The sequence below is a fragment of the Mastigoproctus giganteus genome, chromosome 8 (assembly GCF_048544385.1).
Source record: "Mastigoproctus giganteus isolate SK-2022 chromosome 8, ASM4854438v1, whole genome shotgun sequence".
Taxonomy (NCBI): Eukaryota; Metazoa; Arthropoda; class Arachnida; order Uropygi; family Thelyphonidae; genus Mastigoproctus; species Mastigoproctus giganteus.
In genome coordinates this window covers 221,166,115-221,193,067 of record NC_143582.1, presented here as the reverse complement: position 1 = coordinate 221,193,067, position 26,953 = coordinate 221,166,115, and the positions used below count along the sequence as shown (strand labels likewise).

General features: G+C 38.8%; 1 protein-coding gene across 1 annotated transcript; it reads right to left on the bottom strand.

Annotated features, from left to right (window-relative positions):
- LOC150082345 (xibalbin-1-like) lies at positions 1–26,758 on the bottom strand. The gene is made up of 4 exons (XM_090379230.1): positions 26,636–26,758; positions 2,410–2,527; positions 1,440–1,503; positions 1–1,313 (listed from the first exon to the last, which is right to left on the bottom strand). The coding sequence occupies exons 2-4, from the start codon at positions 2,486–2,488 to the stop codon at positions 1,175–1,177; spliced, it is 282 nt and encodes a 93-aa protein (XP_090235356.1). The 5' UTR covers positions 2,489–2,527; positions 26,636–26,758; the 3' UTR covers positions 1–1,174.
- Positions 26,759–26,953: the final 195 nt, after the last annotated feature.

Below are 26,953 nucleotides of genomic sequence, written 5' to 3'. Positions count from 1 at the left end.
AAAGACAGGAAGCACCACATATTTATTAGCCAGTTCAGCATGATTAGGAGCAGGTACAGATGTATTAATGAACCCGGGCCAATGCACCAATAGTGCTTAATACACGTCAAAAATAACTTTATTTTTAAGTCCACTTATTCACAATATTTTCGTTGATATATTTTTAGTTTAAATACATAATTTATTCATCTTAGAGAACAATAGGGACATTTTCAAAAAATGGCTGACCCGATTCATTTTTGATCTTCAAAGGAAAAAATCTTCCAGGGATTTATCTTTTAGCATTGTGCACGAAAATAAATTTTAAAATAAATGTATATTCGAGAAAGAAAATTAAATAATTGAAAGAGCGTTGAAAAATATTTTAAATTTACTTTTAAAAATATTTAAAAACTAAAATTAAAAGTTATTTGGTGCTGTTTTTAACTGTAACGAAAGCGCTTGACCATTCTAATGATTCATCGCGAGTACAACAGAAAACTATTTAAAGTGCTTTAATAGTTAATCGAAAGTACCTTTAAAAAGTGCTTAAGTACTTAATCAACAATTTCCACCACGGAAAAGGAATCCAAAAAAGACGCCAGAGGATGACCAAAGATGAATTCTTTGGTCATCCTCTGAATCTTTGTGGTCAGTTGGGAGTTGAATACGAAATCTGAATTTTGTGCATTGTGGTCGTGTCCAAAGAGTTAATTTTGAAAATCCTTAAAGAAAAATAAATTTTTACCGAAGATAATTGAAAGATGTCCCTGATGTTCTTTAAGTCACAGCCATATTTTAGGAAATATCTTACATTAAATATTTGTAGGAAGTTAACTCTATTAATAAACAAAGTTCATCTTTTGTACTTCTTTATCACACACAGGTACGTCGTTCTGTCCAGATAATTGATCTTCTCCAAAGCTGGAAGGCTGAGATTTTGCAGAAAAGAAAAATACATCTGTTGGTCACACAAATCTAAATACAAGTGTCTCTAAAGTGAAACTATATAGTCCACCCTCTGTTAACAGAGGAGGGAACTACACCGGGAGAAAGGTGTCGGGGGAAAAAGGAAAGGGACAGAGAATAAAACACAGAGAGGGATGGTGGAGGGGGGGATCGATGAAGGGATGAGACGTTGACATGTAGAAACTGTCAAATTGGGTGTTGGGTGTTAACCAGAAGACTCGCTACTTTATTTTCCCCACTGTTGGAAAAGGCCAGCACGTTCGCATCTGCAGTTGGTACCCCAGAGGTTGCATCGGCAAGAAGAATTTTGACAGCAATCATTGGGTCGACCATCGCAGCTTCCCCCTCGGCGAACGCAGCTCCGTCTAGAGGAGAAAGAGAGCAATCGCGATTACAATAACGAAGCTTAATAAGTTAGGGTTCACCATTAAAAAAAGTAAGATCTTTTGAGAGAGTACATAACCATTATTAAGATAATAATTGACACTCACTTGTCGGTTCTCATCAAAAGATTTTCCAGGTTTTCATTGTAATCATCTGATGGGCTGTTGCGTTCTGAAAGAAAATTTAAAAAATGGTAGAAATATAAAAAACATATAGACTTCTTAAGAAAGATTCCAACAACGATTTTTACAAAGAACCCCAGATGGAGCTAAGCGTTATAATTTCCTTTCTGTGGTATATTATTTTTAACCTCAATGATAATACCGGAAAGGTAATTTCCCGAGGAGAATCTAGGGCCGGAAATATGTGAGCTAATCTCCAAAGGAAAATTGAGCAATTCATTTGCTGGTGTATTCTCCAACGCTGCTTGATGTTTCCATCCGTTTTACAAATGGATGCAATAAAGAAAGGTAGATATCTCAAATGGTATAACGTCATGAGATACAGCCATATCTCCTCCTATAAACATCTCGCAGGTAGATTAATATGTGCTAAAGATGGACGTCTGCAAAAGCGATAAGATTCCCAATTTGTTTCTAAGGACGAGTATTGCTAATGAGAAAAAGGAAAACAATCCCTATAAAGTTCATATGAATTGAGAAATTCCCAATATTGCTAAACAATTCGCTCCATTTAAACGTGTAATGCGAGCAATGCACACTCTCCTTTACTGTTTCTCATCTAGGAGAACGCTCACCGAGTTTAGTACACCCACACATGCAACGCACCAACCCTTAATAGACTAATAACGTATGATGGTATCTGCTTGCAGCCAAATTAATTCTAATTACTCGACTCTGGCCAAAGATTCTAATCACAGTTTATGTACAGCGCAAACTCCAAGATAAAATCAACGCTAACCCAAATGAACCCTGAAGATAATTTCATTAAAAGTTAATTTTACGTACTAATTTATACAACTCTGGTGTACAGCAAAATGGAATTAAATGAAGAATGGAAAACTATCCCTTTTGTTTTTTATTAGAGATAAGTTTTGTGAATAAATTGGTATCTTACCTATTGGAGGATAGGGCACAGCAGCCAATGCCCCAACCAACAGAACAGACAAAACAACGGCGAAGATAATGTGCTTCATAGCTCAGCAAGGCTTGTTGTCAGGATAAAGAAACAGAATCTGGAAAAATAAAGGAGAAGAATGTCTTAATGAACGATTATCTTTAATTTTTTTTAAATGTATTAGCTTTCTGGACACGCGCAAATTACCAACACAGAGCAATATGGCCTTAGTTGTAGAGTTTTAGGAGCATCATCAACTAAAGTCATATTGTGTTGGTAAATTGCACGTGTTCTGTGGTGGATTTTCTGTTTACTGGACGAAAATCTCCAGTTTCCGGGAGGGAAAACCCATATCCTCGCCTGAGACCAACTAACAGAGCCACGTTGTTAAAAAGGGCCATAAAAATTCTTCCCGTCATCGAGGGGACTCGAACTCAAGTATTTTCCACCCGGTATGGGGAGGAAGGTGCTTCCACCAACGTATTCCAACCCACGAGGGAGTGCATTAAAGAGTGCAACTTCAAAAACAGTTTTTGAAGTTGCCTAAAATTCCAAAGAGATATTCAATCGAAATTTCAATTTTGCTGAAGAAGTACATCAGTCCTCTGGACTGCTAATCTCGTCTACTAGAATATGAATATTCTAGCACACGAGTCAAATTCATTTCGTATTTATGAAAAATGGAGAAAGAGAGAGAGAGAGAAAATATCCTGGCATTTGATTTATATCGATTTTTTGGGACAAACGTATTGGTTTTATCTAGAAATGAAAGTTTAAATCACTTCGATACATTATTAATGATTCAATAACAGAATCAAGAAATATTTCGGTAATATTAACTTTCCTCAGAAGCAAGACGAATGGAACTTATTTAAATATTTATTATAGTTTGTTCCTCTGTTAACAGTTGAGTAGATGTCGCTGTAGTCTTCACTACACATGTACTGATTTAATTTCCTTCTACCTTTCGTTATTGAGAATATTGAGGTTTTCTTTTCAGCTTGATTTTGTTTAAAGAGATGCACATCCAGTGATCATGAATTACAACCACCTCGTTTAAAAACGGCACGATTGTGGGAGCTCGTGCGTTGGATGCTTTCATATTGGAAACGGCCCGTCGGTTGATCAAGGCCCACTGTGGTTAAAGTGTCCAAAGAAAGGAATTGAACGGTTCAAACCATCTCCCGCCGACAGAACTGTAAAAGATTACTTGTTGGTACAGCAGCTCGTTGTTTGAGCTCAAGAGCAGATCACTGTGGGACAGTTGACATCGCAATACAATATAGGGAATGTAAGAACGAGGTCCCAAATTATGATGCAACGGACACTCACACGTATGAGGTCCCACAGCAGACCACCCAAGAGACAACCACTCCTCGCCGCTGATCATCATTGGTGAATGCTGTGGTGTCAACAACACACTGGTTGGATAACGGAAGACTGGAAACTGGTGTGTGCTGGTCGATGAGTCCAAGTACCACTTTCAACACGCGAGTGTTGAAAGTGGTACTTGGACTCATCGACATATGGACATTTTGCACGTGGGCAGTTGAGTTGGATCTCGAATGGCCCTAATAAGACTTCTTCTTTCGTTATATTGTTACAACTTCGCCCTTCAGTGCTCTATTTTACCGGATTGCTATGGATTCTTTCAAGACGACAACGAAATTATCCCCAGTGAAAAATTGTATCTGAATGGTTCGAGGAACATTCTCAAGATTTCCAACATCCAACTGGTTGCCTAATTCTCCAGATCTGAATCCAATTGAGAATGTCGAGATATGTTGGAAAAGTCAGTTCGATTTGGAATCTCTCCATCTGCCACAATACAGTCATTTGACCATTCTTCTCTTCGGACAAATGTGATGGATGAATTGTAATTTGGACAAAAGATGGCCCTATTAGATATCAAATAAAGGTTCCTTAATATTTTAGCCACTAAGTGTATAGTAATCCGTATTTAGTTTGTATAAATAAAAAATATACCCGCCTTCCAAAACATTTACACTAATTAAAAAAGTTGAAAAGCTTTCTGTGCACCATTAAAACTAACCGCAAAACTATAAAAATACGTATTTCTTAAGAACTAGGCTAATTTAAAATTTAACAAGGCTAATTTAGAAGAATCGAGCGAGGAGTCTTTAGTGTGATGAGCTTGGAAACAATAAATTCCTTTAGGGGCTATTATTTTTACATCGATCGCAAGAACGAACAAAGAGGATTCCTTTAAATTGGGTGAGCATTTAAGTATCTAAAGAACTTGTTCTTTGATAGTAATTGCTTGAGGCAATAGCCTGTGATTGAAGAAAGGTGTGATCCTGGAAAAGGTAATAGAGTTAAGAAATAGCCACTTCCGCATTACTTCCAATATCCAAGTGTTGGTTTTTCCTTCCAAGCCTATTGGGATAAACTTCAGTCAGTACCTGACTGAAGTACCCAATATTAACTGCGACGTGAGCAGAGAGGGTGCTGGTGGATCACAGAGTGAACGCGCGTGGTCGATGTCCGCTAAATCAACACGCCATCTGCTTGCTTTTCTAACCTTTCTTGATCATATAATTGAGTTTACCAGATGCTTCTGGGACTTCTAGGGCCTTCACCTGTTTCTTACGCGAAGAGGAATTGATTTGTGTTGATATGAGTGACAAACCTCTCGTCATGCAATAACATATGTGTTGCTTAAAAGATTTTTATTCTCTTAGAGGTATTGATCAAGCTGTATACACTGTCCGGTCTAAATATTATGGCCACCTCGATGGGCAGCCCTTCCCTCTTTGTGGCGAGAAACGATAAATACGATGTTGCAGGTTCATGACATGCGGTCCCTACGAAGAACTTGATCGACACGGTCAAAGGACTTCGAAAAAGAATCTTGTGGGTTGCTGTACTTAAGGTGTTATTAGAGTAGATGGATGGTGGACAATGCCGCAGTGATCTGGCCAATGGTGAGAGCCCATGTCTCATCGTTGGTCGTGGGAACGTAGGATTCCCCTGCTTGTGCTAGCCAATAGATGGAAAGCGTTGGAACGGATGTTTCCAAGACCACAATCTAACGAACCCTCTTATTGAGAAACCGAATAAGCACCCATGCTTACGACCACCTATCCCAAACGATTCCTGAACTTTGCATCTGGACGACCTTTTTGGATGACCAGAAAAAAGTTCCCCTTTCCGATGAATTACATTTTCTGATATGCCATGTGGATGGTAGTTGAAGGGTACGTTGAAAACTGCGAAGAGGAACCACATCAATGTCCTGATCCAACAGAAACAGACAGATGGCGACAGTGTTTTGGTATAAAAGATGTTTTCCTCGGAATCTCTAAGTCTTCTTGTCCCTAGACCGCACTAACTACCAATCCATTATGGCTAAAACAACATAACACAGTACAACCAAACAAACAGCACTCAATTCACGTATGGGCCTGTTCTACAGAGTTTGTATCTTCACAGTGAAAAGAAGGAATTGAGCTGATGTTCCTGGTGCCACCTTCATAAATCATTTATGTATTACATATCCATTATGGTTGATGAGGTACACCCATGGTGATTGCCTTCCTGGATGGCACAAGTGTATTCCAGCAGGAAAACGTGCCTTGCCACATTGCCGGTATTGCTTAACAGTGATTCGTCCAGCCCAAAAGTGACTTCCAGGTGCTACTTTGGCCAACGAAAATGCCAGACATGAATCCCATAGAACATTTCTAGGATTACGTGGGCCCATAGATCAGCGTATGGATCCTCCACCACGGACTCTCGCAGATTTATGAAAACCAGTCATGGCTACTTGGTCTTATAGAGTCCATGCGTAGCCATGTGGCAGCGCTATTGCCGGTAAGAGGAGGACATACCCACTTTTAGGAATGTGATCATAATGTTTTGACTGGACAGTGTAGTTTAAAAATTAAATTAAGAAATAAAATGCGTGGTTCATCAGGAGCTTTAATGGAAATTGGAAAATTTCTACTTGAAGAGGTTTATCAGTAGATTATAAATCCACAACAGCTTGTTCGTTATTAGAATTGAACGGCGAATGATCTTCTAAATGTTCGTTCCCTTCTGTACAGTAACTTCTGGTAATGGTCTTTAGAGATCAAAGTAGGCACCACATCAGAGGGACACCAATTACCGTTCGCCTGCTTGCGAAATCAGCCCGTAATGACTCTTGGCATTTGTATAAGCGTATATCTAGGAAATGATCTGTTTGCTCAGGCCACCAAGTGTTTCCACAGTCTCTTATGTAAATGCGACTCTTCTCTAGTGGCCAATAGATCAAGGTCAGATTAGACATTTTTGCGTGCGCGTGTGGGTTTTGGTGGAGCGTGGGTTGGTTTCTTTTTTTGGTTTTAATTACTGGGATGGGACCAAGAGCGAACTATAAAAGAGCGATGTAAAAGCTGGAGGAAAGAGATTTTATCTTTGATATTAGAATAATGGACCACGCTCTGAAGGCTGACAACTTAAATTAGAATAGCTAATAGGAATTTTCCTTGCGCAAACATCACTGTTAGTTGAAGGAAGTGTGCAGTGCAGTTTCTAATTAGGCAGAGCGCTTTGTAAACAACGTTTTGTGATGTCCAGGATCTTGTGGATAAATGAATCCTGTCAATGACGAAAGGTTCGTTTCATCAATCCATTGAAATATAATTAAACAACATAAATATGCTTTAATCTCGAAAAAAGGTGTTTTGAAATTGAAGTGGATGAGCTAACTTGACAGGATTTACAACATAAGCTCAGAGAACATCATGGTTGCCGGTTTTTTCTTTCTTTTTGTAGTACAAATAACCGATAGGTGGCGTATTAGAAATATATCGAGGTTAAAGCACTTAGTTGGCAATAGATGTTCTCTCTTGGCAACTGCTTCAGCAGCTGTTTTCCATTTTATGGCATAATCTATCAACTCAACTCCAAAAAGGTTCGTTTTGGTGCCAGAAATAGCTGTATTTGAAACTGGAAGATTTCCAGGAGAAATGTGAGGATTTCTTTTGCGAATTTTTCAGATTTAAAAGAAAAAGCAATAAAGTTACATAAGGAGGGATATACTTAGTGTACATAACGTGTTATTATATGAAAAAAGTTTCCATAGCAACCTAAAACATTGAAGGCCAAGTTTCTTCTTCGTGAATTGAGAACCTCGATCAATGGGCTATTTATCCGTAACATTGCGTGGAACTCTCTAAATATTGGGGAACCGATGAAATCCATAATGTAAAATTATCTCTCTCTCTCTCTCTCTCCATCCTGCAAAATGATCATTAGTCGAGTTTTGTCCAGTATTCTTCATCGCAACTGAACGCCTACAAGAAAAAACCTTCGTGCCGAAGACCATTATAAAGACTGTTGAGCAAAACATTTAGCTTTTAAAGGGCGTAACTATAGTAACCGACCCTAGTCTGACTAACCGAAGTAACTACAAAGTCTATAAAGCCCAGCAGGGAAACCAAAGGCGGTCGTACCCACTCTGCTAGCCAAGAAGGCTAAATTATAATCTTAAAAGAAAGTGAGTCAATGAGAAAATTTTATTTATCTTCCATTAGTTTTCGCTTTAATCAGCAGAGTGTGCTGATAGTCATCCCTAATGGATTATCTAAAGATAATTAATTATTATCAAAGTATATTTATTGACAGTCCAAGTAATTGAAGTGCAAAAATAACAGAGCCAGGGTTTTCTACTGATTGGAAAATCTTCACCGGTCCTAAAAGGCCGATAGAACAAAGAGAGTTACTGTCCAGACTCATCACTTTTTCCATTAACACAGAGGATCAGAGAAACTGCCCTTTTTTTGGATCTTTCCCATTCTTCTCTTGGTGGTTGCAGAGTTAATAAAAGAAACAGGCGAAGCTAACGGACAATTTTTTTTACTCTTTGACCTTAAGGAAACGCGTGGCCGTGTGGAGTAATATTACCGGGGATTATTGGGATTAGCGAGAATGGTGGAGTAGTCATCGGACTGATGGGCCTCGCGTGAGTCCAAGCAGATGTTTGTTTGACATTACAGAAACCTTGGGAGTCGATGGAACAAAATGATTTCACTTCACGGAATCGACAGAATTGCTTAATAAGAACTCGGAAATAACGCTCCAGTTTGTTCGATGTAAATAAAGGTCGCAGTTCATCTCCTGGGGAAACAGTTTCATAATAGGTTGCAATTTGTAATCTGTGTGCATTTTAATCTGTACGCACGCATGCACATTCAGTCAGTTTACAAAGCTACATTTTGTCCTCAACAGTTACTGAAATATCGAGTGTCGTTAGAGTTTTAGCTTGGCTTTCTGTGAAATTGTTCACAGTCCCTATGTGAGACAAATTCATGGTAAACAGTGCCCCGTGAGTCAAGAGATACGATAAGCACGATCTTCACATTTCCTTTTTTCTGGGCCTTGGAAAATACGGATGGAATCATTCGGTTTTGTAGTTGAAGGCAGGCCAGAGCGATGAACATTTTCTATGAATCAGCGGCCCTCTTCAAACTTTGCAAGCCATCTTCCAACAACATGTATCAAATTGACTTCGAGCATCTTCTCCATCGGAGAAGATGCTAATTGAGTGTGGTCTTGCCTGATTTTATGTTTTCTGAACGAAAAATCCAAGTTTCAGGGAGAAAAAACCATGGTACCTTTCCTGAGACCAACTTACTCAGCCACGTTGTGAAAAAGGCCCATAAAAATTCCTCAAGACCGGTTTACAGTTCGGCGAGAACCTTATAAAGCTGCAATTTAAGGCAGAGCTGCTATTGCCAATCAGTCCTTGTTACTGATGCTAATCTTACAAAGACGATATAATGGTGTCAGGAGCCCAAAAAAAAAACTGGTCACTTCATGATTGGAGACGTCATTTTTCCAACATCAAGAGGAGCTTGCATCTCGCGAATACCAATGACTGTCTTGTGCCAACATGGATGAAGAGGAGGATGAACAGCGGTTAGGCAGAAATATCTTGGTTTTATTTAAGACCTTTAATCACACCGAATAGACGAATTACTACCACTGATTACTTTGATATTCTGAGTGGCCAGGTACATCTCATGGGGCAAACATTATTTCCCACAAACGATGGCATATTCCAAGCTGACAATGCTCCAGATTTGTCCAATCTTTGAGGAGTACGAAACTTCTCATACCAAGATTAGAAATAAAAGTGAGAAGCAGTTTCCTCCACTTTCATCACTCAAGGAGCTTGAAACGTTCCGTCACGAAGAACGATCTGATGTTCCTCTTAAGACAATTCAAGATTCATATGAGTCTATTCCACATAGAATACAAACTGCTTTACAAGCAAAGGGTAGCCCAAGACGATATTGGCACATACCTGTAACTCTTATCACAGATATTTCCATTATTTGGTCCACCCCTGTATATAGATATCATTTATCATCTATTCCTGGAACTATAATTCTTTTTGAAGTCTGATAATAACTAGAATCGAAATCGATTTCGGTATAAATCCCAAATTACTTAAGGGCTTACCTCTTCCGATTCTGCAGCATCATCTATAATGAACAGAAGAGGAACCGGAACATTATTCATCCGATTCTTCTACCTTGGAAACAATCTTTGGCCAATCTCACGTACGTAATTTTGGCAACCATAGCAACGAACAGTTGCCCTGGTTACCGAAAAACACAAAATATTACCCCGTAGAAGCTTACAAATTTATCTTCTACGCTTACAGTTTCTTTCATTAATTTATTATGGCCCTCTAACAATATTAATAATGATTTTTCATCCCACCTTCTCTCTAAGAGCTCTTCTAGTTTTGTTTCTGAATCTTTTCTTCTCCATTATTTGCGGTTTAAATTTGAATAAATCGTTTTAAATCCTACCCGATTTTCAACCTTAAGTCCATTGGGACCTGGCACTCTATTAGACTCGCCACCTTATTTCTAAAATTCTTATTTAATTCCGTTCTTAGAAGATTTATCGCGCGTGATTGCATTCCAGATTCAATGTATGCAATTGGGCCATTCCTCTTCTGCTTTTACAATGGCTTCTGACACTGTTGTTAATGCCTGATCATCTGCGCTAATTCTCTAATTAAAATTCATGAGTATAAAAGGCAAATGTCGCTTCTGATATCACTCAACTGGAGGTGTTATCCAAAGGAGTCATGTGGAGTTTGGTTTTCTTTATTACCAGCACAATAGAAATAATTTCTTATTGTCTAGACGAGGATTTTAATGGGGTAAAAGAGGCTCAGATTAATATGTACCATGCAAGAGGCGAGGAAGATAACAAATTCTGAATAAATGAGTTCGGTTGTTTCTCTCCTATCGAATTACGTTTTTCATGCGTGTCTGAGTCACTGGAAAGAGGATGTCCAAGGTTTTTGTACAACAAACAAACTGATGTTTGTTTGTTGTACAAAACCTTGTTGTACAACATGTCCTGCGCATTTTTGACAACCAAATTTTCCAGACATCAATTCTATCGGCAATTTGTGGGATGTCGAGTTATGCAGCATTCGCCAGTCCACGCCAGTGCCTCGCGCCCTTGTCGAAATCAGGGACATCCTTTTGTCCATCTGGTCCAGGATACCTGAGGACGTCTTCTGCAGGATTGTGGAGTCGATGCTGCCTCGGATACAAGAGAGGCTGCCCAACACGCTATTCAGTAGGCGGTCATAATGTTTTGGCTCATGAGTGTACTGTCTGGTGGAATAGAAAAGTTATTTGGGATCCTCTTCCCTAATTAATTCTTGCAGTAACTAATCATATTTGCAGCTGAAGACCGTTGCTAGTTTAAACATACTGGGTGTGATTAAAAAGTTGAGACACTGAGTATCCTTCGAAGACAGTCAGTAGAACTTTTGTTGTGACACCCTGTGCCTTTATCGTCATGACAACTAGGGATTCCTGCGATGCTCTTCTTTATCTACAATTGTTACTTACAGATAAAAATAATAGAGCGTAAATAAATGTAGCTAACTTAAGAAAACTCTTTTAAAGACAGCTGAATAACCTTCTTCTTAGACAAAAAAATTAAAAATGTCGACAGAACAAAGAAAGCCCAAAAGAACGCGTGTAATCATATCGTGTCTGCTTGTATATCTGAAGGATATTTACTTAGTTTTTGACATGCGTCACGAAGAGTTAATAGCCTTGTCATGTACCCTTGGGAACTATGATGGATTTAACAGATGCACTTGCAGAAGTTTCCATTTACTGTGCGAACCAACGTACCCAAGGGAAAACGGGATTTACCATCCTCAGCATCCCGAGTTAAGCAACATTTATCATGTTGGTTGTTTCTCATTTTTGTGTCTGTTGTCAGAGCAACCGTTCTGACGAAAGAAGCCCAGGGGATTAGCTTTCTTTTGCATCCAGAAAGGGATGGTCATATTAAAGAAAAATCACAGGGCAACGTTTGTTTATAATGAATACATTACTTTTAAGAATGAGCAGAGACCAGAAAAGATTTGATTCCATCATAGTTTTCTGTCTTAAGAAAGAACTATTAATTAAGAATTAAAATGCAATGCATGGTCACCCAATATAAATGGAATTTTCAAGGCAACACGGTTACGAGAAGAGTTAAGTTTAGGAGATAATTTTGACATTGTTTATTTGAAAACATCTAAGATGGTAGGGTGGTTGCCGAGGGAAGTTTTCATTCTTATAAGTGATTCGAGAACTACAGGCCATAAATTCAAATTACGGGTAAGAAGATTTAGATTAGATTCTATAAAGTTTTCTTTCAGCTAACGAGTTATTAATAACTGCAATAAGTTGCCTCCATTGGTGGTTGAGGCAGCCAGTTTGTGGAATTTTTAAAGTTCCTTTAAAGAATTCTGGAATTTTTAAAACCAAGAATTTTTTTCAGTGTATGAACAGCGAGAAGTCATTAAATTTCTAAAGTCTGTAACATGTACCATGGACTTATCGAAGTTTGTGGTGAATCTCTGATGGAAAATTTTGCAAATGAATTTCCGAATTTAAAGATAGAAAATGTGTTGTTATAGATGGACCACAACCCGGCAGACCTCGATCATCACAACCACCAGGAAACGCAGATGGTATGGAGAAAGTGATTATGGAGGAAAGTCGATTAACAACTAAGCACATCCATTTGGAGTGTCAAAGGTTCGTAATAGTTCCTTGGAAGTTGGATTTTTGAGAGAAAAGTCGATCTACTGGACGCCTATCAAACTCTACTGACACTTCCCGAGGTTCAGAGAATTTTCTCATCAGGGACTGGTCCATTATCCCTTTGTTCCTTTACAAATGGACTCCAATCGATATTCAGTTGTAAACAGATGGTCTGTTTTTAGGCTGCATTCTGCTGGAATGAAATGAGATATTTTTCTGTCCATCATCTACTGTAAAGTCCTTTCATGTTCCTTTTTCTCAAAAGTCTTCAGATCTCTCCCTTGATATATAAAAAAAGAAAACGTGCACTTCCTACGATGTCTCAAAATCTGTTTTAAGGAATTACAGATGACATCTGACTTTTGTCGGGAGTTTCAAAACATGTCTCTGAGCTTATGCAAGCGAAGAAAATCGATGTGCACGCACTGAGAGAGAGAGAGAGAGAGACTTCTTGAAATATGAACTTGAATAAAACCTCATCGGAAATTTAAAAAAATACAAAAAGACATTTCTCTAAAAGCTTTTGGTTTCTCGGTGGAATAAACCGGATTCCTTTAGATAAAAAAAAAACATGAAAACAACTCACATCCAATCTTATTTTATTTAAATATTTTTAAGTAACAAAAGAAAGAAAGATCAAAGGCGTTTTAGAAGTGCCATTTAATCTTTAAAAGCATGTGTCTCTGTTAACTTATAAAATCATTTCAGCTAACCAGTCCATCTTTCTCTAGTAGTGTCCACGAGCAAATTCACTGATATCACTATCTCCAAAGACCAACTGATCGAGATCTTAAAGGCCTGGTTCATATTTGCAATCAAATCGTAACCAGCGGGAATCCTCCAGAAATTTGGAACATATACTTCGAGCACCCATTACCAAAATATAACATCAAAGGGACTCAAGGTCTTCAGGGCCATCGTTTGACAAAAACGACGCTGTTTCAAGATGATAATTCTACAATACACAGCCATTGTATTGTAGAATTATGATGAGTCCAATCATGGTTTGAGGAGCACCAAACTGAATTCAAGTAACCCCCGATGCCTTCACAATCATCTGACTTAAACGTTATTGAGCCACTGCGGCCATATTTGTTGTAGAGAACAAGAAGCAGATTAATATTAACCACTCCAGTACTTTGGAGAATAATTTCAATATTACTGGTAGTTCACTACGTATTTTGGGGCCAATTCTTAAATCAAGACACATACTGGGTACTCACCAAAACTATCAACATGCCTGGTCACTACAGGAGTATCATACTGAAGCATCCTTTCCCCCTTTCTTCACAGCTCAACAAAATTTACAGAACACGTAGAAAACTTGGTGTAACTCGCTTGACATGAAGCGAGACAGAATTTGGAATGGTGGTGTACCATAGAATAACGATGAAATGAGGAGACAGTAAAGGGACATTTATTGGGGTTGTATAGGAATTACCAAAAAGGGTCACATTACAGAAATCGATACAAGATGTTTAAAAATATGGTCACATGACATCCGTACGGTCCCTTCCAACGTCTAAGAAACCTGACAGCGGTGAACCATGGTCGACATAAGCGTGGCTATAAGATTCTGTGGCAACAAATCCCATTCTTCCACCAGCGCAGGCGGCCAATGCGACGCCCAAGGGCATCCCACACGTGTTCGATCGGATTTCAGTCTGCTGATTGTGCTGGCCACGGCAGTCGTTGGATATTTTCAGTTGAAAGATATTCCTCCACCACTTGAGTTCCATGAACAGTGGCGTTGTTGCGCATAAAAAGAAACGAGTCAACTGCACCCTTAAAAATCGCACATAGGGGTCGAGGATCTGTTCTCGGTTCCGATGCTCAGTTAGGGTAACAGCCCCACACGTGAACACCGCCTCCACCATAAGTGTCCTTTTCTTTGATATTGGATGGATGGTACCGCATTCCTCGTTGTCTCGCGATGAAATAACGTCCAGAATCTGTTTGCAGTCCAAAATGGGACTCATCAGAGAAGAAAACTGTACCCCATTTAGCTATATTTACTAACCATTCATCAAAAATGATGAAATACCTCATATAGTTACCAGTAGGTGTCGCTGTGACCAGTTCTCATACACGGCACTCCATAATAATTTCATATTTAATTCATGCAACAGCTGGCGTTGTCTGCTCAATAACATTAAAGACACACATCGGCTGTTCCCTTTTTATGACAGCTGTTACCTTTCAGATGGGATGTTGGGCCGGCCCTCACTAATGTACGTAGATAGGGACGCGTAAAAATACAATTAATTTTAATTAAAATAATTAGCGGCGTTGTTATCTCGAATAAATCGAGGTTAAATCCATCGTTGTCTTGTCTGATGATTGCCTCCATCAATTATTTTCACAAATATGGTTTCCCAATTCTTCCTTATCGAGGTTAACTTCATTGAGTTGGTTGTCATAGCAATACTTGACATTAAAATCCTCGTTATTGGAGTTTCTTGGGAGACATCGCAACATAAAGGGGATGCATTAAGTGGAGATGCGATTTAATGTCTCCAACTGAAACGAATTATTAATGTTTAGCACGAAATTTCAATCGACTCCATTCCACTTCACATAACTCTGTTAGTTTCGAAATATGTTTGCTCGCAGACGAGAATTTATCTCGACATTTGCGCCCTCTTGCTTAAGTTTACGCAAATGATTATTCAAACATAATTACAGTTTTATATACGACAAACCTTGTTGGTAATTAAACAGAACGGACTGTGACATTAATTTTTGATAATGAATTCAGGAATTTCGGCCTTTCCTTTTAAAATTATCGACTGAGCGCTTGAGAAGTCTACGAAAACGATATATGAGCGTTTAGATCTTAACTAGTGTCCATTAAACTATATTTTAATTTCTCGGGAAACTAAAATAATTCGAAGAGAGCCATATATGGTGAATAAGGAGGAGGATGCAACGAATCCAATGCTTATTTCTTCAATAATAGCCTGCGCAGAATACAAGCGACAGACACTGCTTGCAGTTACCCACCGATGAGTTGCCAATAAACACCAAAACGCCTATCTAAGTACCTGCACGAATAAACAGCAATATACTTCTGTTTTGGGAGTATTTAATCAGTGCTTGCGTTCACAATAAGATTGATACATTTGTAAGAAATTTCGTTTATGCTCTACACAGCGTACCAACTGATGTCTTATCATTAATAGCATTCACTTTTGGTAGAACAGTGTACATTAAACAGCATTGAGTTGCCGGTTTCTAGAGGATGTGTGCAGGATTTAAGTTCCTCTTAGAGAACTGAAATCCTGCTTCTTTCCTCCTAATTTTAACTTATGGTCCCCAGTTCCGGAATCATCTAGTGAAAATTCCACCTTTATTCATTTTACTACCTCTTTTAGAGTCTTATGGAACTCAATTAGACCTCTAAGGCCTTGTTGGCATGCTCTGTAGCCCACATATTCGAAATCGTTCCTCATATTAGCACCCTTTCGCAGATTTCACCAAGCGAGTTGCCTGTCTTTGGACCCTTTTAAGAAGCAAGATGTCTTCCTTTTAGGTACGATCACCATACTTGAACACAGTGTTTAAGCAGCGAAGGAGGGAAACATTCATTTCGCTGGTTCAGCAAAATATTATGTTCCTCAACATTAAGGCGACTTTCGACAATCTGTCCATCTCTGTACTATGTGCCATACTATGAGATTACTTCAACATCTCAGGCCACCTATTAGACCTTCTTAAGAAGCTCCTACAGTCCAGGACCCTATGGATAAGAAATCAGAACCATCATCACCGAATTGTCTTCTCCAAAGGGCTCCCTCAAGGGGGTGTTCTCTCTGCGCCTTCTTCGCCGCATCTTTAGAACCCTTCCTCGCAAATCATGCTAACTTTACCATGTACGCTGATGATTTAAAGTTCTCCCTTGTTACAAAATGCCTCTAGTCTACCTCAATGAAACAGATCTCCAACGTTCATAATCTGCATCTTATCATCAACTATATCCATCGTTGCAAAATCCAAATTCCTTTATATGCCTCAACCATATGGTCCTCTGCAATAAGAACCTAATGGCAATTTGAAATTCCATTTAAAGTCAATCAATAAATTTACGGTCAGGTTCTCTTGAATTTAGACAAGGGCTTATGAGTTTTACCCCGATTTTTTACAGTTCTCAGTACAATTCTCTTTTGTAATAAGTTCCAGTTCCAGGCTATTTGGATGTGAACTGTTCTCCTAGTTTCAAATACTAGAGACTTCAATGAAAGCGCTCTTACATTTTATCGCCTTTTATTGGTCCTCTTTACAATGTCGTCAGAAGATTATTGAGGATTGCGTGTCATGAATTCTACCGCGGGTTCCTGAAAAACAAAAGGGATCGATAATGTTTCTTTCGAAACAGTTTCTAAAACCTACAATAATACACATTTATTTAAAGTTTCGTGAAGTCACTTCCGATGTCCCTCTGGACGTTCTGCAGGGCTTCCACATTAGCATCACCGGGATCCAACGCCGATATCTTGGTCCAGGGTTACACCATAGGAATTCGGCATGTCTGCCGTGCGCCACGACCTGTGGAAACTCGAAAGAGGGGTTCCTGGTGGGGCTCCTACTTCGACAAGACGGTAGATCTCTGACCGGCCCGAATGGATCAATTGACGGGTGATTCTTACTGCTAGGGTCAACTACATTCCAATGTCTCCTTCTCTTTGGTCCTGGGACAGAGTCAAGACTTATTGGAAATGTAGTTACGATGCTCTAAGCGAACTTGGTGTCCCATTCGCGTACCTGCTAGTTCGCGAGTGGGTCTCCCCTCGTAGGGCTTCGCGGTGGGTGAGGTACTTTGGGCATCAGAACTTTTTATTTCATTCTTATGAGTAATTTAAATCCTTCTTCTTCTTCTTCTGGCGCCCCAAGAAGCACCCTACTTAGTTGATCCGATGATGTAGACAGCAAGTATCTCAAAAGACCCAAAACTGAGGGTACGCCACCATCAGTGACACCGCTTTTTCTCATTATCCATTCCACTGGAGAGCAGACAATCGGGAACGTATCATCCTTCTTCCTACAAAAAAGGACTAGAAGGGTTGGCAGGATTAACAAAATCTGTGAATGGTTTGCGTTCTGGAACTGAGGTGTTTCAAACGACAAAATTACGGCCACGCACAAATAGCCGCTCGTGGTAACCCTGCGTGTGCTCGATGTAATGCCAAAGGCAGAGAGAGAGAAAGAGAGAGAGAGCAAGAAACTTTCAGCTCCAAAGCCAATTTGTACGAATTGTCAAAAGAACATCCTCATAATCTCGAGCATTTGCAAAAATCTCTGCAATATCAAATAATATCATCCCCCCACCAAAGTCCTTAGCCCTAGAAGTGACTTCTTCAAAAGGGATCGAACCATACAACAACGCTCTTTACACAAGAAGAGTTAACTGCGGCATTGTCTTACGAGCAAGGTCTATGGAGCCTGATGACATCAACTATGAAATGATAAATCACTTTTCAACATAATTTATGGATCATTTTCTAGTTTTATGATCCATAAATTCTTGGCAAAGAATTTCTTTGCGAAGAAATTATGGTAAAAAGAAATTCTTGGCAAAGAATTTCCAGATTCCTGGAAGAAGGCAATCGTTCCTGCCTTCCCTGAACTTGTAAAGGATCCTAGAAATCCAAAAATCGTTCCATCACTCTGACAAACTGTTTCTGCAAGGTCCTGGAACGAATGATTAATGTTCACCTTACATATGATGGTTATATAATGGTTAATGTTCATCTCTCAAGATCTTGGGGGAAGATTATCACATCAAAATCTCTCTACCAGTAACCCTGCATCACACTGAGCATAGTATTCTGACTTCCTGCCAGTCTACACAGATGGTTTGAAGTCCGAATCGGATGTGGGATCACCTGTAGTCTTCCCACACACAAAGTATTCAACAAGATCCCACAAGAAGCCAGCATATACACCGCAGAGTTGTATGCCATAGAAATAGCCCTAAATCACATTAAAGATAGCGATTACCAAAGGTATATGATATATATACTGATTCGTCAAGCGAGTTATAGGCTTTATTATTGGTCGAGTGTAACCCTCCCTCATCCAATCCTGTCTCAGATTAGGGAAATGCATTTTTCTCACGTTGACTAAGAATGTGACATCAGCTTCTGCTGGATCCCAATCCACATTGGGACAAGGGGAAATAAATTAGCTGATGTCGTCCCCAAATCAGCCATTCCCCTAGATAACCATCGCCTGTCGGTCCTCTATAGAGACTACAGGCAAGTAACACGCAAATTATATTCCCAATGGCAAGATTCTTGGAATGGACAAGCCACAGATAAACTATATCAGATTAAGCCTCTAATGAAGCAGTGGCAGTCCGGTCCAGTCTAAGCAGAGTACGAAAAGAAGAAATTGTTCTTGCTTGGCTCCGCATACGTCACAGTCATCTGAAACACTCCTTTTTGATGAGTGCAGATGACCCACGTTACCATGCGGGTCATCCACCCTCATACAGAAAATAATCAAAAAGAAAACATGACGTTTCTGATGATTTACAGGGTCCTGATTCCCACATTTAAGTTGTAGTAATTTGGCGAAAGCCTCTTCTAGTCGAAGATGTAAGGTCTCTTTAGAGCCAAAGTTTCTTATAAACAAAACGAGAGATCATCTATAGTTCAATTCATATCCATGCTCTACTGTGCCACCCTCTATATCATCATCACAGCTGATGGTATATGGTGCGATTATTCTCTCAATAAGTTGGTACACCTTCAACGTCTTCCAGCAGTACCATGAGTTGGACATTTTTCACTCATTTCGAGAAATCTGGGTTCGAACTCCGTCGTACATTGAGTAATTTTTAAAAGACCCTTCAATTGGGCCTCTAAATACACTGCTGGACAAAATTAACAGAATAAATTGTTTTTCATGAATATTGTATTGTGAACAGTGTCCCCAAAGGCAATTATTCAATATAATAGGCATCATGGCTTACAAATTCCCAGTATCCAATAGAAATCGATCTACCACCTTATAACCGAAAAGTATGCAAGTTATTCATACCTATAAAAACACCGGTAGCGACTACATCATTTCAATCCCCTTTGTTTGTCTTGCTTAGTGGGACAGCCACATCTCCAGTACTCAGGATGGCAAGTCATCCTCGTTCTTTGAGATGATGTGTCGTTGGACAATTTGAAGCTGGGCAGTCGCAGGTGACGGTGGCACGATGGCTTAATATGTCACGCAGGATGATGTCCTATCATCAACTGTCTCTTTAGATTGGTGCAGTCACAGGTGAAAACATTTCCGACCAGACTGTGTTAAGAAGGCGCAATTCAATTGGATTCTACTCAAGAAAGCCAGTGGTTTGTATCCCATTAACCCCAAACCACCACAGATCTCGTCGAAACTGGTGCCACGAGCATGTGACCCAAACTGAAGATATCCAACGACTGCCATGGCCAGCACGATCCACAGACTTAAATCCGATTGAACACGTCTGGGGCGTCCACCGGTGTCGCATTGCACGCCGAGAACCAACTCCTCGGTGAGCCAATGTCTGCGCTGGTGGAAGAATGGGATTTGTTGCCACAGAATCTTACAGACATCCTTATATCGAGCATGGTTCAGCGCTCTCAGACCCGTTGGAGGGGACTTAAAACAAAATGTAGTGCTTTGCAAAATCTGAATTTGCAAGGTAGAGCAATTTCTAGAAGATACTTCACATCATCCAGTAAAATTAATAACATCCACACCTTTAAAGATGCCCAAACACTTTACTCAACAACGCAGTGGAAATACACTCGGTGGCCACAAACTGTTTGCTTTCTTGAACTTTCTGCGACGACCTAAAAGTTGGCCCTACTGGATATTGAACAAAGGTTTCTAATTTTTTGGCCAATGAGTGTGTTTTACTATTACATTTAAATAGGAAAGATAGTTCGCTGTTTGTTTGAGCATCTAAATAATTGTTCATGTTTAAAGTAATTAAAAATTTAAGAAATTGTGCTTATTTAAGCAAAGAGTTAAAAGCTTTTGGAAGGGCCGGCTATGCTCCGTTGTTAAAAATAGAACACATTTTAATATCTTCCCTCTTTTACATAACAATGGAGTATGAAGTTTATCGCGTGAACCTGCAAAGGTTTCTGGATGAGCTATTTCACTTCCTTCCGTGGAGATTACCAAGTTTTTTTTTCAGTTTTCTTACTAACACCATCTTTTCTTGAAAAGCTTCCTATCTTGGTTGCAATGTAAGACGAACACGCTTACCTAACACTGTGCGTGATATGTTTTGATGGATGGGGCGCCTTGAAACTCTTTATTTTCCTACCTTATCAGCATTCTAACGTAGCGGGAATATTCAGCCGCAATATCATTTCTGAATTTAACATAAAAATGCCTCAATTTAAGAAAGACTACTCTGCCCATTATTATTTAAATAAAAGAAATTCATATATAAACTCCGTAAAGATTTTAACTTTTTTTTCACCACCTAGTGACCCTTTATGGAATTAATTTCAGCGAAGTATTAAAATCCGTTGGATTTTAACTTTCTCTCGCCACCTAGCGAACATTTATGGAACTAATTTCAGTGAAATATTAAAGTCTGTAGATGTTTTAACTTTATTTCGCCATCTAGCGACCCTTTGTGGAACTCATTTCAGTGAAATATTAAAATGCATAGAGATTTTAACTTTATTTCACTACCTAGTGACCCTTTATGGAACTAATTTCAGTGAAATATTAAAATCCGTTGAAATTTTAACTTTATTTCGCCACCTAGTGACCCTTTATGGAACTAGTTTCAATGAAATATTAAAATGCGCAGAGATTTTAACTTTATTTTGCCACCTAACGACCCTTTATGGAACACATTTCAATAAAATACTGAAATCCGTTGAGATTTTGTTTATTTCGCCGCCTAGAGAATCTTTTAGGAACTAATTTCAGTGAAATATTAAAATGTGTAGAGATTTTAACTTTATTGCACCACCTAGCAACCCTTTATGGAACTAATTTCAGTGAAATATTAAAATCCGTTGAGATTTTAACTTTATTTCGCCACCTAGTGAACATTTATGGAACTAATTTCAGTGAAATATTAAAGTCTGTAGATATTTTAACTTTATTTTGCCACCTAGCGACCCTTTGTGGAATTAATTTCAGTGAAATATTAAAATGCATAGAGATTTTAACTTTATTTCACTACCTAGTGACCCTTTATGGTACTAATTTCAGCGAAATATTAAAATCCTTAAAGATTTTAACTTTATTTCGCCACCTATCGACCCTTTATAGAACTAATTTCAGTGAAATATTAAAATCTGTAGATATTTTAACTTTATTTCGCCACCTAGAGAACCTTTTAGGAACTAATTTCAGTAAAATATTAAACTGTGTAGAGATTTTAACTTTATTCCACCACCTAGTGACCCTTTATGGAACTAATTTCAGTGAAATATTAAAATCCGTTGAGATTTTAACTTTATTTCGCCACCTAGCGAACATTTATGGAACTAGCTTCAGTGAAATATTAAAATCCACAGTAATTCTTATTTATTTTATTTCGCCACCTAGCGACCCTTTATGGAACTCATTTCAGTGGTATACTAAAATCCGTTGAGATTTCAACTTCGTTTCGCCGCCTAGTGACCCTTTATGGAACTAATTCCAGTGAAATATCCATAGAGGTTTTAAGTTTTAAATTTCCTGACTGCGTGACTTCGATTATCCGAAAGGGGATAATCAGAAACTCCAATTATTCGAAATGATCAATCTCATCACTTAGTTCTGATGATTGACATTATATTTAAAATTATTTATTTCGCCATCTAGTGATCTGATGAGGGACTACTTTCAGAGAAATCGAAACGTGTCATTTTAAACAAAATCCTGTTGCATCTGTAATAGAATCCTCGTGTTAAGTTTTCTGCAATTAGGAATGAAAGATTTACATTTCCTGTAAGTTTTGTTCTAATTTGAATTTGATTCAGTCGCTTAATCCTATCCTGAGAATCAGTTCTCAACGAGTAGATTTAAGCCTATAGTAGCTATAGAAACCGTTAGTTTAAACGACTGCGCTCTCGAGCTAATTAAGACTCCTCGACTTGGTGTTGCTAATTAGATTTAAAATGATCGATAGAGGGAGGGAGAAGCTACCAAACATAATTAGAAACCATGTCTTCTCTAGAAGTACCACCATAAACTTTACTCCAGAAAGCAACAACGCTTGGAGAAAATATTAGTGGATATTTTAAGTTATCTTTTTGCAAAGAAGAAATGTAAGATGTACTCTATACTTCTGCTTTCTTTCTATCTATTTTTAGGGTCTCAGAGAGAGGGATAATAGTTGATTTAAAAGCATTGAAGAGAACGGTGAAGAAACCTCAAACAGTGTGGACATCTCTTAGAAAAATCATGGAGGTGACCCATGTATCGCTGCAGACTAAGAGAAGTCGACAGTGAAGTTCCAGGGCCGAGTCCAGGTAACGTTCAGCGCGAGCTGATGTACGTACTCGACTGCTTCCTTCTATAAAGTCATCTGAGTATCGTAGGTGGTAATGCACGCCATTTTAGCAATTGGGACTTCCCGCTCTGAAAAATTTAGGAATTAGCTCATCGACCAGCCCTTCTGAGAAACGCGTGCCCCAAATACGTCTACCGAACACAAATAACGTGGGCACGCCCAGAGATTTTATGTTTATTAAACTTAGGGCGAAGCTATCATACTGGAGGTAAACACAGTTGCCAACATACATACTCACTAATGACTGGGTGCCATTATTAGTAAAAGGAGACGAAAAATCAAAGACAACAACGATCGCAGAAGATAATTTACTTTAAAAAGGGACAGATTATTGGCACGTGGTGAACTTCAGACGAATAGACCACGGTATTATGTCTCTATTTCTCATACGCGCGAAAAATCTGATTTGCTAATAGTGCATGATGCCCCCTACTGTATTTTTCCTCTATAAAATCCATTCTTTTCGTCAACTAAATTTTTTGAAGGAAATCTGTGTTGAGATTAAAGTCCAGGAGACTTAGATTGCATAAATTACAATGTAAACTAAGCTACAGTAATTTACTGTTAAAGAAATACGAGAAGGCCGACAAGGGCCGGCTCATAATGACCCTCTGGGGAGTGCCTTGCTAAATTAGTCGAAGGCAGGATGTTAGAACGCTTGATTCGTGGTGTGTGTGGCTGCGTGCGATTTTATGAAAGTGTACAAAGTTTCTCACGAGATTACCTCTACTCTGAACAGCAGCGTGGCTTATTATTATCTTTATTATACACTGCATTGACAAAAGTAAACGATCACCTGTATTTTCCAAACGTTTTCGTGTCCGAAATAAAAGGTCCTTGGGTTTATTTGATATAATTTATAAACGCAGCTTGTTATGTCCAACTAGAAAACTTGCATCCAGTTCTGCTTGGAGGATGTCAAGGTCTCTAACGCCCCCTGGCGATAACTTTCCTTCAGAAGCAATGTTACATTAATTGGCTTAAGTGTGCCGAACAGATACCTGCAAAATTCCAAAGGAAGCCATAATAGGAGTATTAATTGTGTTGTCTAGGAGAGGAGTTCTCCTGGAACTATCCACATTGCATTTTCTAACCAGATAGAGCCTCGAGGATAAGAGGATTAAAAGCCAGCAATGGTTCCTCTTTGTCGCTTTTAATATTGGGAAAGTAGAGACAAATGAATGGAATTAGAAGCGAGATGTCTTAGCACCCCTTGAGTAATTACCATCCAGTTAAATTGTGTCGTCTTTAGAGAGGAGACACTTTAACTAAGAGCAGGAACACGAGGAGAATAAACTCGTTAATCCACACAACAAACCCCAGAATAAAAGCTGGTTTGCTGCATAAACAGCCTTTACAAATTTAAGCTGGAACATTGAGCACACTTTTGTACCTTTCTCAATCACCAAACTCAACGATTCTAACTTAATCGAATGAATTCCAACTCAATCGAGCCAGAAGTGTCTTGATGATGAACTACAGGACCCTTTAAATTCAATAACTGGAACTTAACCGAATTAAATCGTCTCCTCGTGGTTGCCCAATACTCCATTATTGAAATAATCAAGAAGAATTGGAAAAGCTGATGTTTCAATCAATTCTGTTTTCAAATATCATTTTTTCCACCATGCTTGTCCTTAAATCGATTAAGAAGGAGATTATAGAAGATGACGTTGGTCCCTCTAAATTATTCAATGATCCTTAAAGCGCTTCTGGCTATTTGGCTTGTACCAATTACGTTTTCAAACAGAGGATAAGTGAATTACTTAGAATTAACTCTGCGTTTAATCTTTGTATGGGAAACACGTTTAGATACTTTTAGAAATGGTTAAGAGAAGCGCGTAACCTTTCTCCAAGCAGTAGGTCAAACCTTCCGCGTTGAGAAGGAGGATAGTTTATTTAAAAGAACGACCATCTCCTAGAGCGATAGAATAAGATGTTGGTCGCATTCTGGAGTAAGTTAGAATTTTAATCAATGCTTTGTTGTTGTATACGCCTCACATAGATAAAACTCTTTGGATGGTTACTCCAAGAAGTTTTAATTTCTTTTTGGATTTTATTAAGACAAAAATAAACGCAGAAATATCAAAAGGTGTTTTATCTTTCTATCTTTTCTTATCCTCGTTATCGATTATCCTAATTCAAACGTTGGAAAATTATTGAATTACTTGTATGCGTGCAGGGACTCATTCGATTTTGCAAGCAATTTGAAGAGGATTACAGAACAGGAAGTCATAATTAGACAAGGAAATGACACATTTAATCAGGAAGTACGTTTCAATGCGTAATAATTTGCATAATACCGTCTGAATAATCCATGGCCACCAGCTAGTGGTTGTCATGGATTAATTTCCACCAAGGAATGAATCTATCAACATACATTATTTTCCATCAATCTATTGAATCCCAAAATGGACTTGGAATGAATCTACCTACAACCAGAAATATCCGGTTATTTGAAATGTCCGGTCCTAGAGATTCACCATTTTCCATCATCGTTTAGTCATTGGAGTTCCAACTGACATGATAGTTGCTGATAACAGATGTTGACAGTTTATACGCTAGTGCCAAAGGAAGTCACTAAGATCCGTCCCTTACTGATAAGTACAGCAAATGGTGGTGTCATCTGCGCTCGCGAGATTTTCTAGAAGGTTGATGGAAATTTTCAACTCACCAAGTAATGGGTTTATCGATGCTTCTACATTTTTGAAGAATGTCAGAAGAGGGGAAGCTATCGCCTCTTGTACATCATTCGGAAGATGCGGAGCTGTTGCTAAGGTTACGAGTGTTCGGAGATCTCCTAGTTGCCTTTTTTTTGGTTTTCTTCGAAGCTGAGTGTCTACGTTTCGATTACAATGTTTATTCGATGCGTTCTCTTCACACAAGAGATATGCATAAATTTAACAAGCTGCAGATGGAAGGCAGGAAATTGAATAAGGACCTCGCTCACTTAGTTAATTAAACAACTCCCCAGAGAGTAGCTCAACTCCATCTTCATCTCCTGCTTGTAGAGAAACGTGCTATCAGTATTCGCCTTGATGGGATTTATTAATAAACCTCTTTGATATTCGGGATTGTGTCCCAATACTTTTTTGTAGGTACTATACATGTTTATTTTCTAGTAGATGCAATGGCTGTTGCTAATTGGTTTGATTTCTTGCTTTTTTTCGAAAATGATTGCAAGCTTTGATCTTGTCAAACTCGCTTTCGAGTCTATAAAATACGTACTTAAAATACTACGAAAAAAAGTGGTATTTTAAGTACGTTTCAGGGATAATAATACACCTTCTTCTTCAGAGTGCCTGATATGCTAAATTTACTCTGCTTAACTATAATAAACAAAAATTAAATATATTTACAAAAAATACTCAAGAAATATTGAGTTATTTTTATGTCTAATATCATCCACCATTACACGCCCTTTTAAGGTACCGGGGCACTGCTGGAGGTACCGCATTTTGCAACCTCCCTTCTCCAACACCATCTCCATCCTACTACAACCTGTTGGATCGTAGTTCCCCTCCTCCCACGAGAAATCCTCCACGAATTAATAAATTAACTTTTTCTGAGCTTTATGAATTCAAAAAAAGACTATTAGCCCGGCCCTTAATTAGTAGAAACTTTTACTTACCTCTCCGAGGACAAAGAAACAAGGTTCTCTTTCACTGAGATTGTAGACGGGGAACTCCGACACTAGGTAGCTGCTCTTATATCCACGCGGCTGTTGGGATACAGTCTGCGCATGAGCGGTGGGATCGATCAATAGCAGGCGATAGAGCCAGACCAGTGTGTGCGCTCGCTGGCAGAAACATGTCCTTTTTTTTTTCTTTCTTTTGCTTATTTAAGCTCCTGTTGACGAGAGTAATAGAAAGGTGACATTTGGTGAGAAATCCTGAGCGAGTCTCTTTGTACTGAGGGGCAGGGGGAGGGGGAGGATGTTGCTGTGATC